Raw genomic sequence first — 15,224 nt, forward strand, 5'->3', positions numbered from 1 at the left:
AGGCCAGCCGTGCACGAATGTGCACAGGAAGGGTCCTGCGTGGGTGGCAGAGAAGCTGGTACAGACAGGCAGCTGATTGAAGATTTATTACCCGTGAAAGAACGACCTGCCACTCAGAGATGCTGGCCGCCAGCCCACTTCCGGCCAAGGTCCTGCACTGAGGTTTGTCCTCAAGCATGCCACCTCTGGCCCACCAGTGCTCGTGGCTAGGCCTCCAGGGGAGTCCGGCCCCCTGGTCACACAGTCCTTGCTACGGGACAGGTTACTTGGCCAGCTCCTCTGCCACTGCTTTGCGCATCTTGTCCTTGAGGTAGGCGCTCTTCTGCCATTCAGACTTAAGTTCCAGCCACTCGTAGTACGGGACCTGGGGAGGCAGGAGACAAGTCAGGGCAGGCGGGGACCCTTGTCCCGCCTGCTGCCCTGCACACCACACTCCTGGCCTCCAAATCCCGAAGGAAGAAGCCCACGGAGCTGCCGCAGCATGGGTGGGGAAGAGACCCTGACTTGGTCAGTGCTCAGAGCTGCAGGGGCCCACGGCTACACAGGACCAAGAGCAGCCTCTAGATTTTAAAAGTTGTACCGAAAGCAAAACAAAAAACTCAACAGGAGAGTCACTCATGTGAATCTCTCGCCCCTAACAGGACAGCCTGCTCCCATGGCAGAAGTCTCTGCAGTGAAAAGCTGGAGCCAGGCCCCAGGGCCGGAGCACAGCAGAACCCTGGCTGAGGCACACGTCGGCACTCGGACCTGGGCACCTGGTTGCTCTTACCCCGTCTAAGACTAAGAGGCCCTGGCTGTGGAGATGGGAACAGTGCCTACGGCATCAGATACTTAAAAGCTGTGTGACGTTGAGAAAGATACAACACCCTTTCAAGCTTCCCTTTTCTCACGTGAAGGGGGAATCCCAACATGGCTGACCTCAAGAGCTGGAGTCCGCGTGAGCACTGGCTCCTCCCATAACCCGACTGGGCCGGAGGCTTCTCCCTGTGCAGTCACCACCCACCCAACAGATACTCACATCGACCAGCAGGAAGCCAGCGGCCAGCAGGTGGCGCCGGGCCAGCACGAAGCGCCCCAGTAAGTCTTTGCTCCGGCTGTTGAAGTTGGGGAACTCCCAGCGCAGGAAGGCCAGCCTGCAGGAAGAGGGGCGCTGTGGGTGCTGACAGCTTTCCTAGGCCCCTGGAGGGAAGAGGGAATGCTGAGGAGCCAAGTGCACGTGGCCCCCGAGGCTTGTGTGGTCGCTCACCTCTTGGCCCCCGGGGGTAGTGGCTGGCTGCCAGAGGGCAGGGCGAGATGAGGGGCCACAAAGGCCCTCAGGGGCAGGAGCTGGCTGTCGGTGTCCAGAAGCACCTCAGCATCTAGGGAGAGCACGGAATGAAAACGTGTTGGGGACTGTCCCTTGGCGTTCAACTGGGCTGACAGCCCCGCCCCTATGATGGATGAACAGAGACCCTGGAGAGCAGAGGGGGCAGGTTTAGAACAGTCCCCAGATGGGACTGCTGGGAGGGGGAGGGGGAGGGGGAAGGGGAGGGGAGGAGGAGGGGAGGGGGAGGGGGAGGGGGAAGGGGAGGGGGAGGGGAGGGGGAAGGGGAGGGGGAGGGGAGGGGGAAGGGGAGGGGGAGGGGAGGGGGAAGGGGAGGGGGAGGGGGAGGGCCCTCACCCAGAACCCAGCCATACTGCGTGGCCACCATGAAGCTGCCCTTGTCGGCACTCCCCAGCAGCCCCTTCAGCGTCTCCTGCAGCTCCTTCTGCAAGGGGGTCGCCTTCCTGTCAAGGGCCGAGGGCCTGGGGACCAAGGCTGAGGCTGGCAAAAGGGGGCCCGTGTACTCGGGGTGCTCCAGCTGGGCAGTGGCATTGATATGGAGCAGCTTCTGGAAGGTGCTTTGATCCTTTGGGGACTCGACACCTAACGGTAGAGGATGGAGAGAGAGGGGAGGAGCTGGAGGAGGGCCAGGAGGAAGACGGTGGAGGGACACGGGGGCCAGGTGGGAGAGCCAGAGGCACCCCTCACCCAAGTCTCACCCTGGACTCTGGGCCAGGAGCAGCGGGAAGAGGGTCTGCCGGTCACCCACTAGGAGTGGACAGAGAAGGAGCAGATGCTGGGTGAGCCCGGGCTTGCCCAGTCTCCCCGATGGTGAGCGGAGCCCTGAGCTCCCAGGCGCCCTCCTGGCTCAAGGCTGGGGCGGTACTTGGGATGGGGCGGGGGATGCACAGGGGGCTTGCCATCACTCAGGAGAGGGAGGAATACCCCCCACCGCTCACCTAGAAACTGGGTGTGAAACTCAGGGTGGAGCACAGCCTGCAGCTCGGCCTCCAGCACCTGCTGCAGCACACACAGGGCCCACACCACGTCCACCTGCAGGGCTGGCTCCAGGCCTGCCAGCTCTGACCCCAGCTTCTCATGCACCTGGGCAAGGACGGGGTGGGGTGGGGAAAGCAGGTTTGCTCCGTGGCCGCAGGCATCCCTGGGTGGGCAGCACCTGGAGCTGCGTTATGACCTGGCCACGCTGAGGCCCAAGGGGGTGATGGGGAGCAACGCTGGCCAAGGTGCTCTTGGTCAGGCTTGGGGCACCCCTGGTGGAAGGTACCAGAAACCCTCCTCATCCCTTAGGCCCAATCTGGACGGCAGCTGTGTTCCCCCTGCTGCCCCTCCCACTGGCAGGGACCTATGGCACAAAACCACATCTCCTGCACAGGGGAGGTATTTCTGGCCCTGAGAGGAGTTAGAGATTATGAAAGGGGAAGCAGCTGGCTGGCTGGGGCAGTGCCCACCGCGGGGCCCTAGGGTCATACCCAGTCCACTCACAGGACGCTCTCACCCCTGCAAGTGGATTGAGGTCTCTGAGCCCCAACAGGGCATTGAGGTAGCCCTAGGAAGCAAGAGCAAGGGTCCCCCAGCCCTACTGCACAGTGAGCCATCAGATGCCCTCCTGACCCTTGGCTGCCATGCTGGATTTTGCGTGTCTCGTCCCCAAACAATCCCTGGGACGCCTGGCTCTAGCCAGCTCCCTCCACGTGCCCATGCCGGGCCTTCTTCCTTACTGCCTACACCCGGGGCCCCTTAGCACATATCCGGTCTCTTCCCTCCCTCCCACTCAGTCCCGAGCTGCTCCGAGGAGGGCTGAGCATCCGAGGCAGGAGCTGGGGGCGTGAAGACTGTACCAGGCTGAAGAACGGATCCTCCCGTTCTGGGCGGAAGTTCACACGGGCGAAAGCCAGGAGCATGTTGTACAGGTGTGGCAGAGTGATGCTCTGGGCTCTGTCCAGGACGTGCTGGGCCGGTCAGGTAGGACAGAAAGGCCGGATGAGAGGTGCCCGGTGGCCAGTGCCCCATGCAGACCTGGCCCTCCCCCAGAGCCCATGACCTCCCAGCCCCAAGGGGTAATTTACACAGGGCAGTGGGCAGAGGGCCAGACCCTATCCTCCCAGAGGCAATCACACACACAAAAGGCCCCAGACGACAGCTTTAGAAATACTCCTCAGCCTACAAACACAGTTTCAATCTGTTGCACATAAACCTAAGTGCAAACATCCTCTTTCTTCACAACTCCATTCTGGGGCAGCTGGAAGTTTAGGGAGAGTTCTGAGTGGATTCTCAGCCTCGCTGTCTACACTGCTACCCACACAGCTACCCAAAGACGGACAAAAACTCCTACGAAATTTGGTGAAAGAAACCGTTTACAACTATATTTTCTTTCACTACTAAATTGTATCATTTCTCTCCAAATAAACCAGAATAAGGACTCCATGTTTGCCACCAGGAAGTGTTTCCAGGCCGGAGGGGCCTCCCTAATGAAATGACCAGGGAGCCGGCTTACGCAGGGGGTCAGGCACAGAAGGCCCTCAAAGCCAGGCCTCAGGCCTGCACCCCAGCTCACCTGGGCAAAGGCCTCAAACAGGGGCAGATTGAGCCACTTAAGGAAGGCAAAGGACTTGGTGCAGCGGGCCACCTCGCTGGACGTCAGGCTAGGAGTGTGGGGCAACAAGTCTGCAGCCAAGCGCTGGAACACCTGCGTCTGGTGGAAGCCGAGTTTGCCTTGGGGACAGAGCCCGAGATTTAACTGGTGAGGATTGGCAGGCCACCCTCAGGCCCACCCACCACCCACCCTGGTCTCAAGAAGCAAGAGCTTGGTGTCTGTAACCAAATTTATCCCTGAGGCCCAGCAGAGAGGATCAGGGCCTGTGAGTCACAATGTTTCTGTGGCAGCCTTTTAGGCCAGTGTCCACCACGGGTAAGGCAGGCACCGAATTTGACACAGCTGCGGCCAGAACTCAGCCCCCGCCCCACTCTGCTCTCCGTGCACAGGGCTCACCATAGGCGTAGGCCAGGTCCAGGAGGATGCCTTTCGTCAGGGGGAAGGGCTTCTGGACCAGGTGGTACGAGATGGCCCGCAGCAAGGGCACCGACCGCCGGTTCTGAGCTGCCAATGTCACCAGCACCTTCCGTAGCTCCTCGGGGCCAAAATGCTCCACCAGCTCCAGGCACTGTCAACCACAGCCGGCAGGGTCAGCTCGACGGCCCGAGGGCCAGGGGTCCCATGCAGTGCAGGCCCTGCGAGACAGTAACTGGGCCTGAGCTTACTAAACACAGGCCCCACCCGTGCAGGGCCTGCCCCCACGCCCACCCCAGGGAGCCCCCAGACTGGGGCGCCATGTCTGCAGCCAAACTTATCCCCAGGCCCCAGGGCAGAGGAGCCGGGGCCCATGAACTGCGGAGCTTGCTGTAGCAGTCATCTGGGCCAGCCCCCGCTACCACGGGAACAGGGGCTGAATTTGACTTGACTGCAGCGCTGGGGGTGGAGCAGGGGGTGGGCAGGCGTGGAATCTCTAGGAAGCACTAGCCGGAGGCTGAGCCACTGGGGTGGCCCAGGACACACTTCAGGAGTTGCCGGCCATGCCGCCTCCAGGTTATGTGCAAGACGCAATTTTGGAGGAATACAAAGGAGTGGGGTTCAGGCTCTGCACCCCCCTGGCTGGATCCTTGGAGGAGCCAGTGGGTGCGGAGAGCTGCCTCCAGCTGTCTGAAGCGCCAGTCCCTCCAGTGCCATGCCTCAGACTCCGGACAGAAGCTGCCAGGGCTCTGGATCCCAGTACCTTGTCCTCCAGGCGGGTCATCAGAGACTCGGAGAGGTGCCCCGTCTTCATCATCATGGCCACCAGCATGCGGCTGTCATCGATTTCTGCCCAGCGCCGCTCCAGCTGCACCAGCAGCTCGGCCAGCAGCTCCTGGGAGTCTTGCTCCTGCATGTAGTTGGCGCTGGACTCGGCCAGGAAGGCCAGGTGCTTGTACTTCAGCCTGCGCATGCGCCAGCGGACCTCCTGCTCCACCGACCGCAGCTCCTTGGAGGTGGGGGGAAGGCCCAGTGCATAGAGGCTCCGGAGCAGCTTCACCAGGGTCCCATGCCAAACTGCAGTGATCTGGGTGGGGGGGACACAGGCAAGGTCACACCCGGGACCCTGCTGACCCTGTGCTGTTACAGAGCGGGCCGAGGCTCCGAGCTGGTGGCTGCCTCCCTAGAAGCAGCTCCCCACCTGTCACTTACGCGGGCGCACCAGGCTGCTCCTCCCTCACAGCCTGTCTGGGCCAGCAGGCCCACCACAGCGCTCCCTGCAGGGCGTGTCTCCAGGCCTCAGAGGAATATGGGGGCCACTCGGGGAGCCCTCTGGTCCCACCCCCAGGGAAGGCAGTATTCAGTAGCTGAGCAGGGCTCTGTTGTCTGCGGCGCTAAGGCCCTTAACTCCGCCACTCTGCAAGTCTCCTGAGCCCTCGTCTGTGAAATGGGGCTGCACTGCTGAGAGGAGGAGCTGAAATCACACACACGTGAGGGGCAAACAAAAAAGCTGTTGTGTGAAAGGCCGGGCAGAAGGAGAAAAGTATGCAGGACTTCCCTGGCAGTCCAGTGGTTAGGACCCTGCGCTTCCACTGCAGGGGCCGGGTTCAGTCCCTGGTTTGGGGAACTAAGATCCCACAAGCTGCGTGGTGCAGCAAAACAAAAAATAGGTATGAATTTGATCTCAGCATCACATGAGCCTCCAGTGGCTCCTGCTTTTTCTGCAGATTTCCCTGAAGTAGGAAGGCTCTTTAAAAGAAATCTTGTTCACTGCTTACATTTCTAAATACTTTGTTCCTGGTTCATTACTAGCTTGTAATTTTGTTACAATGTAATTTGTTACAATGTAATTTTGTAATTACAATTTTGTAATTTTGTTCCAAATGTTCAGTCTTGTCTCTAAAGCTTACTTTGTGTGTAAAATGTTCAATGAATAACAACTAGAATTATAGTCTTAGAAAAAAAGGGATCTACTTAATTTTTGAGTTATATTCTCAGTAAGAAATAAATCTCTACTGTGAACTGCACATACACACTTAACTAAGACAAAAAGTTCCACGAAACACTTCCCTTACTACATGTGAACTGTTTTCTACATTACTCTATCTCATTAAAAACACTTGGCCACTTCCACTACACTTTCATAACCTACAGTTTGAAAAATTTCATTTAATGTGGCCCCTTCCTTGAGCTGCGAGTCTCCTCCTCACCATCCCTGACAAGTGGACACAGGGCCTCGCCCTTCTGGAGCAGCCAGGGGGAGGGTCTGTACCTCTCTGCTGCGCCCCAGGCCCTCTGGCTCCAGCAGACCCCATGGAGCCACGGGAAGAGTCTGCATGAAGGGAGTCCTTCCTCACACGGAACACAAACTGGGTAGAGTCCTGACCCCAATCCCTGCCACACACAGGTCCCTTCTCTCCACGCTCCACCTTTAAGGATCCGATCGGATAACGCCCACGGGCAGCTCAAGTTTCTGAGATCCTCTGCTAGTCACCCCTCATCTCCTCCAGCTTCAAGAGTGTTTCCCCCGTCAGCCAGACACTGAGTGGGGGCTATGCAAGCCGAGACTGCAGGGCGAGGGGGAAAGCCCCCAAGGCATTGAGAAGAGCCGTGCTCGATCCTTGTGCTTCTATTTACTGTGTCTGAGTTGCTTATCTGTAAGATGAGGACAGCAATGTTCACCTAACAGACCTGCTGTGAGGATTAACAAGAGAAAGCAGACCTAATTGGGAAGGAAATCCAAAAAAGAGGAGTTATATGTATTTGAATAGCTGATTCACTTTGCTGTACAGCAGAAACTACGGTGTAAAGCAACTATATTCTAATAAAAATTAATTTAAAAAAAGAGAAGAAACACATTAAAGTACTTTGGAATCTATAAAATGAAAAAATACCACTGGACGTGGAGGGCCTGAACACACAGCAGAGCTCCTGTCTACACCCGGAAAGTGACCGGATGCTTCGGACTCCAGGGCCTCTGCTGTTTTCTGCTTGTTGAACCTGCAGGAAGGGCTCTCGAACCCACCTGGCTGTTGACAAGATGGAGAAGTTGCCGAAAGCGGGCATCCTGTATGAGCAAGGCTTTGTCTTTCGGCTTCTCAGACAGCAGGCGAGAGAGCTGGATGAGCGTGAGGGCGGCGTGGTTCTCGTGCAGACAGTGACCGCCACCCAGAAGCTCCAGGAGCTCCTCTGGCCTGGTGGCCTTCTCGATGAGCTGGTCCACCTCCTGACGCTCAGGGTAGGGAGTAAACACCTGTTCCTTCTCCACAAGCTCTGACAAAGGACCTGGGAGGCGGGAGCTGGATGAGGTAGCCGAGGAAGTCAGAGGCTTCTGGGCTCCCCGGGCGAGTCTCAGCTGGCCAACCGGGGACACGGCAGGGGCCAGACGGGTGGCTTCCCTCAGGAGGCACGTGCATCGCTTCACCAGCCGAGCAGCCATGGCGGCCTGGGGGGCGGGGAGAGAAGCCTCCTAGCAAGTGACTCCAAAGCCCTGAAAAGAAAAAGGACAGAGAACGGAGTGGTGCAGAGGCAGTTCCCAACTCCCAAACACAACAGAAGAACCAGACAAATGAAAAGGAGTTACAAGGACTTCCCTGGTGGCGCAGTGGTTAAGAATCTGCCTGCCAATGCAGGGGACACGGTTTGATCCCTGGTCCGAGAAGATCCCACATGCCGCAGAGCAACTAAGCCCACGCGCCACAACTACTGAGCCTGCGCGCCACAACTATTGAAGCCCATGTGCCTAGAGCCCATGCTCTGCAACAAGAGAAGCCACCGCAATGAGAAGCCCAAGCACCGCAACAAAGAGTAGCCCCCGCTCGCCGCAACTAGAGAAAGCCCGCACGCAGCAACGAAGACCCAACGCAGCCAAAAATAAAGAAATAAAATAAATTTACTAAAAAAATAAAGAGTCACAGCCACACTCCCCATAAACCAGCCCAAACCTCTCCTTCCTGACTGACCATGCGCATGCAGCAGCGTTTTCTGAAGCAAAAATCTCAGAGGACTTCTGCTTCAGTACATAATATAACCAAATAACAAGACTTAGGAGCATCACTTAGGAGCTTGGGCTGGAGGGTTTCCAGTCCTGGCTGTAGAATCACCTAGGGAATGGTTCAACACCTCAGAATCCCAGGCCCGACCCAAGACCTCTTAAGTGGGAGTCTCTGCACACAGGGCTTGAACAGCGTTCCCTCCCCTTTTTTTAATTTTTAAAAGTATGCAGGATTAAAAATTATTGACTTATGGAGACGAAGAGACAGAATATTTTAAATTAGACTACTCATGGAAAACCCTGGACATATCATCTATATACATCCCACAGCTTCTGTGGATGTTATTTTAATATTTACAGATTGTGAGTGAGCCTCCCCAAACCAACCTCCACTATTACTCACCGACCTACTAAACACACACGCACACAGAGACACACACACACACTTTCCAAGAGCAAACCTCCTGAACCAATCATAAAAAGCACTTCACAACATGGCCCAGAACTGTCTTCCCAGTTTTACCTCTTTTTCCTCCCTGGAACACACCCTCATTCTAAACAGGCCTTGCACTTTCATTACACCTTGGCAGGGCAGGGCAGGGCAAGGCCTGCTGACTCTTTTTTTTTAACCCCCCTTCATAGGGCTCGGAAAATCACCCCCCATCTTCCTGCACCCAGACAAAAAACGTTACCTCCTCCAAGAATGTTACATATCCCGATGCAACTGCTTTTAACAACTCTGTCCTGCTCACCAGCGTGAATAAATGACCTGGGTAAGGCACCCCGCCGGGGCACGATAAAAGGCGTTATAACCTGGGCCTCCCTCCTGCCAAAGCAGAGAACGTGTTTGACCTTCGATTTCCGAGAACTTGGCCTGGGACATTTTATTTTTACGTGAGCTCACTGTTGTAGCTGTAGAAAGCTTAGATTAACTGTACATAAAGCAAGAGACTCAGAGAGGAGGAACACCGACCCAAGGGTAACATCCACCATCTACAGAGCCCCAACGGCGGGGAAGCACTGAAAACGTTCCCGACTAAGGACCGTCCTACGAGCTAGCGAGAAAAACAAGTTCAGAAGCCCAACTGGGATTTGTGGAAACACCAACCCAGAAGTTCGGCCCTCAGACGCAGAAAGAGAACGACTTGCACGAAGGCCAGCCAGCGACAGCGCGGAGGACCAGGGCAGAACCGCAGGCCGCCACGCTGGACCTCGGAAAAGGGGCGCGTGCGCACGAGCAGGCGCGGCTCTGGGCCGGGCCCGCCCCCACCCCTGTGCCCCCCGTCCCCCACCCCTACCCCTACCCCCTGCGTCCCGTGCGCCCTCCCGGTCTCCTCTCCCGGCCACGCCCCCATGCCTTCAGGACCTAGACTCCTCAGGACCCTCTTCCCCCCGGCCCCGAGACTTACGCCGCCACCGCCGCCGCTGGCGCAAGAGGCCCGTCTGACCTCCATACGCCCCAGTACGGCTCTCAGCCTACGCTGCGCGGCGCGCTCTTTTACGTCACTCGGCGCGCCGCCGGAAGCGAGGCTCGCCGCCTGCCGCCCAGCCGGAAATCACTTCCGGTTCCTTTTTCCTGCTGGGGAGATGTTCGCTCAGGGCGCGGACAGATGAAGTGAGTGACAGGTGCTGAGCAACTTAGGAAAAATGGGAGGGGCGGTGGGGAAGAATAAAGTGTCCAGAAACGGAGGCTGGGAGGCCTGGGGACTCTGGTCAGTACCCAGACCTCATTCGGAGTATAGGAGGCGACGCTTTGTCGTCAGTGCTTCCCACCACCTCCCACCCCCGCGCCTACCCGCGGGCTTCTCACAGCCTCTAGAGAAGCCCCAGCTGTAGACTGCCCAGGGCTGGGCTGTGACACGCTGGGAAGGCCTCTCAGCGCAGGTGTGCGGAAATGTAGGCACAGATTGCCTAGGTCTTGCAGTTTTTCCAAAAAAGAATCTAGGATTCTGGAATTTTATGTGCAGTCTCTTGACTTTTAAATATTGACGTTTACTTGTAAAAGAAACTGCGGGGTAAGCCAAGCAAGATGTATCTGAGTTGTGTACGTGGACTTGACTTATCTTTCTTCCTGCACGCCTTTTTTTTTTTTTTGCGGTACGTGGTTCTCTTACCACAGGAGCACAGGCTCCGGACGCGCAGGCCCAGCGGCCGTGGCTCACGGGCCCAGCCGCTCCGCGGCATGTGGGATCCTCCCAGACCGGGACACGAACCCGCGTCCCCTGCATCGGCAGGCGGACTGTCAAGCACTGCGCCACCGGGGAAGCCCTGCACGACTTTTTGTTTCCATGGAATTAAGAATTGCTTTGTATTTTTGGCTTAAGATTCCAGGCACCTGCCTGGCGGTTTATTTTTAATTTAGTTTTTAAAAATAAATTTATTGGGCTTCCCTTCTCTTATTTTCTGTCCTTTATTTTATTTCTTGACTTATGCCCTTGTTTGGGTGGAGCACATCCTTCAGTACCTCTGTGAGAAATGATGCAAAGGAGGTCAGTAAAGGCCTTGCAGTTCTGAAATATCTTTATTATATCCTCCTGCTTGATTGATAGTGTGGCTGGGTGTTTTAGAAATCATTTCCTGATTTTGAAGCCTTGGTTACTCTGTGAGCCTCTAGCTTTCAAGCTTTTTGAGTTTATGTGGAGTCCAAAAATTGTACGTGAGGTGTTTTTTCGCCCGCCCTCCTTCCCTTCCTTCTTCCTTTTTCTTCCTGTTTCCTTCTCCTCTCCTCCATTCTTTTCCTTTTTTTTTTTAATTTCTAAAGTATGGAATCTAAATCTAAATCAGTGAACAAAGGATGTTGCAGCCATCAAGCAACTACAGCTGCACTTTGATGGTGAGCCCTGAGGGGACTCAGGATGGGAACGAACAGGATACTGGCCCCAGATAGCTGAGGTGCATATCAAAGGAATGATTTCAATGAGCCCAGACTAGCATCTTCGCATACATAAAAAGCGCTAAATTAATTAACTTGAGATGCCCGGTTTTCTTTAATTAACAGTAATCTTTTGTTGTTATGACCACCTGGTTTTTGTTACAAAACTATATATCCTGGTTCCTCTTCAATACCTCTTCGGAGCAGTCCCTCAGAACAATCTGAGAGGCTGCCTCCCGGGTTTGAAATCCTCAGAAAGTCCACCAAATAAAACAATTCTCAACTTTTAGGTTGTGCATTTTTTTCAGTTAACAGGAGCCAGTCCAATGAGACCACATATTACATGATTTCAGTTATATGCAATGTCCTGAAGAGGCAATTCTGTAGACCTGAAAGTAGATGAACTGTTTTCAGGGGCTGGGGAGATGGGGGTGGTGGTGTAATGGGGAGTGACTAATGGGTATGGGATTTCTTTTTGGGGTGGTGAAAATGTTCTGGAATTATATAGTTGCACGATGAACTGAATGTATGATGAGCCGCTGAGTACACATTAAAGAGCGAATTTTATGTTGGGTGAATTATATCTCAATAAAGCTGTGATATTAAAAAGAAAAAGAAAGAACGGTGGGCTAAAAAGAAGGAACTCCAGCACACGAGTAGAGCATATTGGCAGTGAACCTCGCCATCAGGCCACTTTTCTTGGGTAGCTACTGCTGTCATCTTCTTAGGTCTTTCCTCTTGGGCTGGTGAGACTTTGCAGAGGCATTTCCAGAGCTGCCAACATTTTGGGAGCCTGGCTGAGGAGGACAGCTGGGTGGGTTGGGGTGTGTGGCCTCAGGTTTGAGCATGCGAACGTTTCCTTCATCATCGTGTCTGTTGCTACGGAACAGACGCCGCCGCTTGCTTTATTGTGCTTGTGGATGTTTTGAGGATGGCTTGTCTCTGCTGTACAATGACTGGGGCCTCCACTGGAACCACTCAAAGCTAGAGACAGTCTACCAAGAGCCCGCGTGTGCCAGCCTCTCTTGCTTAGCTCAGGGGTTCAACCGTGGGTGCTCCAGCAAACAAGGGAGACCCCGTTGCCTTTCATGACCAGCCTCAAGAAGCACACAGGGTCTGCGTTCTCCATGGTGGAAGTGGCCACAGCCCCATCTAAACTCAAGAGGGGGTCTCTGACCTCAGTCTCAAGGGGAGGAGTGCCCAAGGATTTGAGGCTGCATTTAGAACTGCCACAGTCACTCAGATTTTAGCAAGGAAAGCCCACTCTCCCAGAGGGTTGAGGCAATTCATTCCAGATGCCCTCCACTACCCTCTCTGGAGAGAAACTTCTGGCCTTTTTTTGGTGGGGAGAGGTGTTGGAGAAAGGTAGTTACTCAGTTCTGTGGGTTTATTTATTTGGCTGCATCGGGTCTTAGTTGCAGCACGTGGTGGGATCTTCGTTGTCGTGTGAGGGATCTTTTTTTTTAGTTGCGGCATGCAGGATCTAGTTCCCTGACCAGGGATGGAACCCGGGACCCCTACATTGGGTGCGCGGAGTCTTAACCACTGTGCCACCAGGGATGTCCCCTTATTTCCTTCCTGATTCTTCTTGCTAGCGCCCTCCACCTTCCTCCTGATCCCAGAACTGCCTTATTGGTGACTTTGAGGGATGGAATGGCCTGGGGCGGGGATCTGACCTGAATGCCCTCCTCGGACTGCAAGGTCCTCGATGAGGAACAAGCCATGGGACCGCCTGGCAGGACATCAGAGCTGTAGGAGATGAGTTTGTCTCCTTCCCAGAGGGAGGGTGGAAAGGAGAGCCGGGATACCTCAGAGCCTTTCTCATCCAACACACTTGCTGACAGATGAAAACTGAGGTGCAGAGAGGTGTGGGGACTCGCCAACACCTGTTCCCATTCCAGTTGGAATCAGGGCCATATGAGCTGACAGATGACTGTGAGGAGGTTAGGGTACCAATTTGGTTCTACTACCTGCCCACCCTGTAACCTGGGCCGGGTACTGAACCTGCCTGGCTCAGTCTCCAGGTCTGTCAAAGTGCTACTTCAGGATGTGTGGTCAGGATGCAGGGATACAGGCCTCTGTCGGGAGCCCTCCAGATAAGCCCCCCACGTGGTTACCCTCCCTCCCTTCCCTCTGCCTCCTTCCTGGCTGAACCTCGCACTCTCGCTACCACCCTCTGCTAACAGCATCTTCTCTCCTGAAATTGTGCCTCAACTAGATGAGCAGCCATCCTGGTGTGCCCACCGTGGTCCTGGTTTTAGCACAGAAAGTCCCCATCAAGGGAAATCCCCCAGTCCCAGGCCAACCAGGGTGGTTGATCACTCTGTCCTCAACCTGCCCACTCTCTTTCCCCAGGTGTACTCAAACCACAACCTGCCAGAAGCCCTGGTGCACAGAAGAGCCCCGACACAGCACGTCTGAGGCTGCCAGTCCTGACGGGCCCGCCGGCCGGGTTGGCCCTCCACTGGTGTCTGGAAATGTGACCGCTAAACAGTTCCCTACACTGACGACAACTTTCCCGCTATGGTAAGAGTAGCCCCCTGCACCCAAACTGGACAAGTAGTGCGCTGTGCTGACACCTTCTTTCCCTTGGAGAGTCTGGAACTTTGGTACATGCTGGGCAGAGGGTGCTTACAAGACCAGGCCCTGATAAAACCCCTGGATGCTGAGTCTCTAACGAGCTTCCTTGGTAGACGCTTCATGCCAGTGGTCCCAGCTTGTTGCCAGGGAATTCAGTGCCTCCAGGGTGACTCTAAGGGGAGAGGTCTAGAAGTTCATGACTGGTCTTCTCCAGAGTTCACCCCATGTGCCTTTTTCTCTTTGCAGGTTTTGCTCTGTCTCCTTAGTTAGAATAAATCTTAGCCATGAGTGTGACTCTATGCTGAGTCATTTTGGAGAATCACAGAACCTGGGGGGTGGCCTTGGGGACCCTGGACAAACCTGGCCAAGGGCTTTCCTCTCAGGAGAAGACTTTCCCTCAGGGCCTGGTAGCATTGATGCGTCTCCAGACCCCCGAGTAAGAGGAGGAATCAGACCTGGTGGCTGTCCCAAAGTCAGCCTGGCCCCAGCTCTTGCTGGGCACATGAACATGTCCTTTCTGCCCTTCTCTGTGTACAGGAAACTGAGGCCCAGGGAGGGCAGGACAGCCCATGGGCACATGGAGAGTGAACATCCAGGTCTCCTGCAGCCGCCCAGACCTCCCCATGCCTCTCCGTCCTGGCCAGGGGCTCGCTCCCAGCTGGGTAGGGTGCTGGGCCTTCTGCCCTCCCGAATCCTGAACACGGCCGGCTTCCAGGGGCCCACAGCCCATGGAATTACTCTTCCAGCCTTCCCCCGGCCCTTCCTTCCATCATGTCCGTCCTTCTACCTTTCCATCCATCCCCCTTGCCCATCACTCCACCTTGCCCAGCCTTCCACCTTGTCCACCAGCAAGTCTTGCGGAGCCCTCCTGGTGCGGGGTGGAGAGGTGCACAGTATACTGTATGGGGTGGGGCCTGGGGGTGGCAGCCTGTGGGCCAGGCACTGAGCCGTACTGATGGGGCCCTTCTTCCAGCCTCTCCCGCCTTCCACCTGGGCTCCTGCTCTGGGGTCTGTAGGAGCTGAGTACCTGTGCTGCAGGGGGCGGCCTCTCTCTAGATAGAGCTATGGTGGGGCTAGGGGATCAGCCTAGTAGGGTGCTGGGAGCTGTGGGGTGGGCTGCTGTGAGCAAGCATTGAGAGGTGGTGCAGTGGGGAGAGAGCCCCCTTCACAGCCCCTGGGTCTCTCTGGGATGGATGTCCAGCCCCTGAAAGTGGCTATTAAAATATAGCGTGTTAATAGAAAATCTGAGATGACTGCCGGTGAAGGTAGTCTATCATTCACAGTTCCCAGGAGAAGGAGGCACATCCCTCCACGAAGAGCCACACGGGGAAGCACAGGGTCAGCCGGGAGGCGGGGAGGTGGCGGGGCAGGAGCGGGAGAAGCTGCGGGTCGCTTTGCTGTGGTTTCCCTGGAAGGAGCTGGAGAGGAAGGATGCAGGCCTATTAGG

At 55.8% G+C, this 15,224-nt stretch overlaps 2 protein-coding genes and 2 non-coding genes across 12 annotated transcripts in view; 1 reads left to right on the forward strand and 3 right to left on the reverse strand.

Annotated features, from left to right (window-relative positions):
• Positions 1–71: 71 nt before the first annotated feature.
• Positions 72–9,830, reverse strand: FASTKD4 (FASTK mitochondrial RNA regulator 4). Of its 4 annotated transcripts, none has more exons than XM_022593143.2 (11): positions 9,735–9,830; positions 7,357–7,821; positions 5,095–5,418; positions 4,314–4,485; positions 3,879–4,036; positions 3,163–3,273; positions 2,263–2,407; positions 1,661–1,906; positions 1,247–1,358; positions 1,019–1,133; positions 72–364 (listed from the first exon to the last, which is right to left on the reverse strand). In XM_022593143.2, the coding sequence occupies exons 2-11, from the start codon at positions 7,768–7,770 to the stop codon at positions 263–265; spliced, it is 1,899 nt and encodes a 632-aa protein (XP_022448851.1). In that variant the 5' UTR covers positions 7,771–7,821; positions 9,735–9,830; the 3' UTR covers positions 72–262. The 4 variants fall into 4 exon arrangements, with proteins under 4 accessions (XP_022448851.1, XP_089773995.1, XP_089773994.1 ...); XM_089917869.1 differs by lacking the exon at positions 9,735–9,830 and adding an exon at positions 9,434–9,572; XM_089917868.1 differs by lacking the exon at positions 9,735–9,830 and having other exon boundaries at positions 7,357–9,572.
• Positions 4,130–4,264, reverse strand: LOC115802681 (small nucleolar RNA SNORA5). Its single transcript, XR_004023207.1, has one exon. It is a non-coding gene; the product is annotated as a small nucleolar RNA SNORA5 (small nucleolar RNA).
• On the reverse strand, positions 4,651–4,787 carry LOC115802682 (small nucleolar RNA SNORA5). Its single transcript, XR_004023208.1, has one exon. It is a non-coding gene; the product is annotated as a small nucleolar RNA SNORA5 (small nucleolar RNA).
• RAMP3 (receptor activity modifying protein 3) overlaps positions 9,609–15,224 on the forward strand; it is a 52,771-nt gene continuing 47,155 nt past the window's right edge. For 2 of the 6 annotated variants that reach the window (XR_016394416.1, XR_016394420.1), the window contains exons 1-2: positions 9,856–9,940; positions 13,553–13,723. The gene's annotated coding sequence lies outside the window, so the exon portion shown is untranslated. Of the gene's footprint in view, positions 9,952–13,552; positions 13,724–14,314; positions 14,440–15,224 lie in introns of all 6 variants that reach the window. The other 4 variants (XR_016394419.1, XM_089917878.1, XR_016394418.1 and 1 more) reach the window with 4 other exon arrangements.

Source organism: Delphinapterus leucas, chromosome 9, assembly GCF_059928025.1.
Source record: "Delphinapterus leucas isolate spDelLeu-1000000601 "Yukka" chromosome 9, BTC_Dleu_Yukka2, whole genome shotgun sequence".
Lineage (NCBI taxonomy): Eukaryota > Metazoa > Chordata > Mammalia > Artiodactyla > Monodontidae > Delphinapterus > Delphinapterus leucas.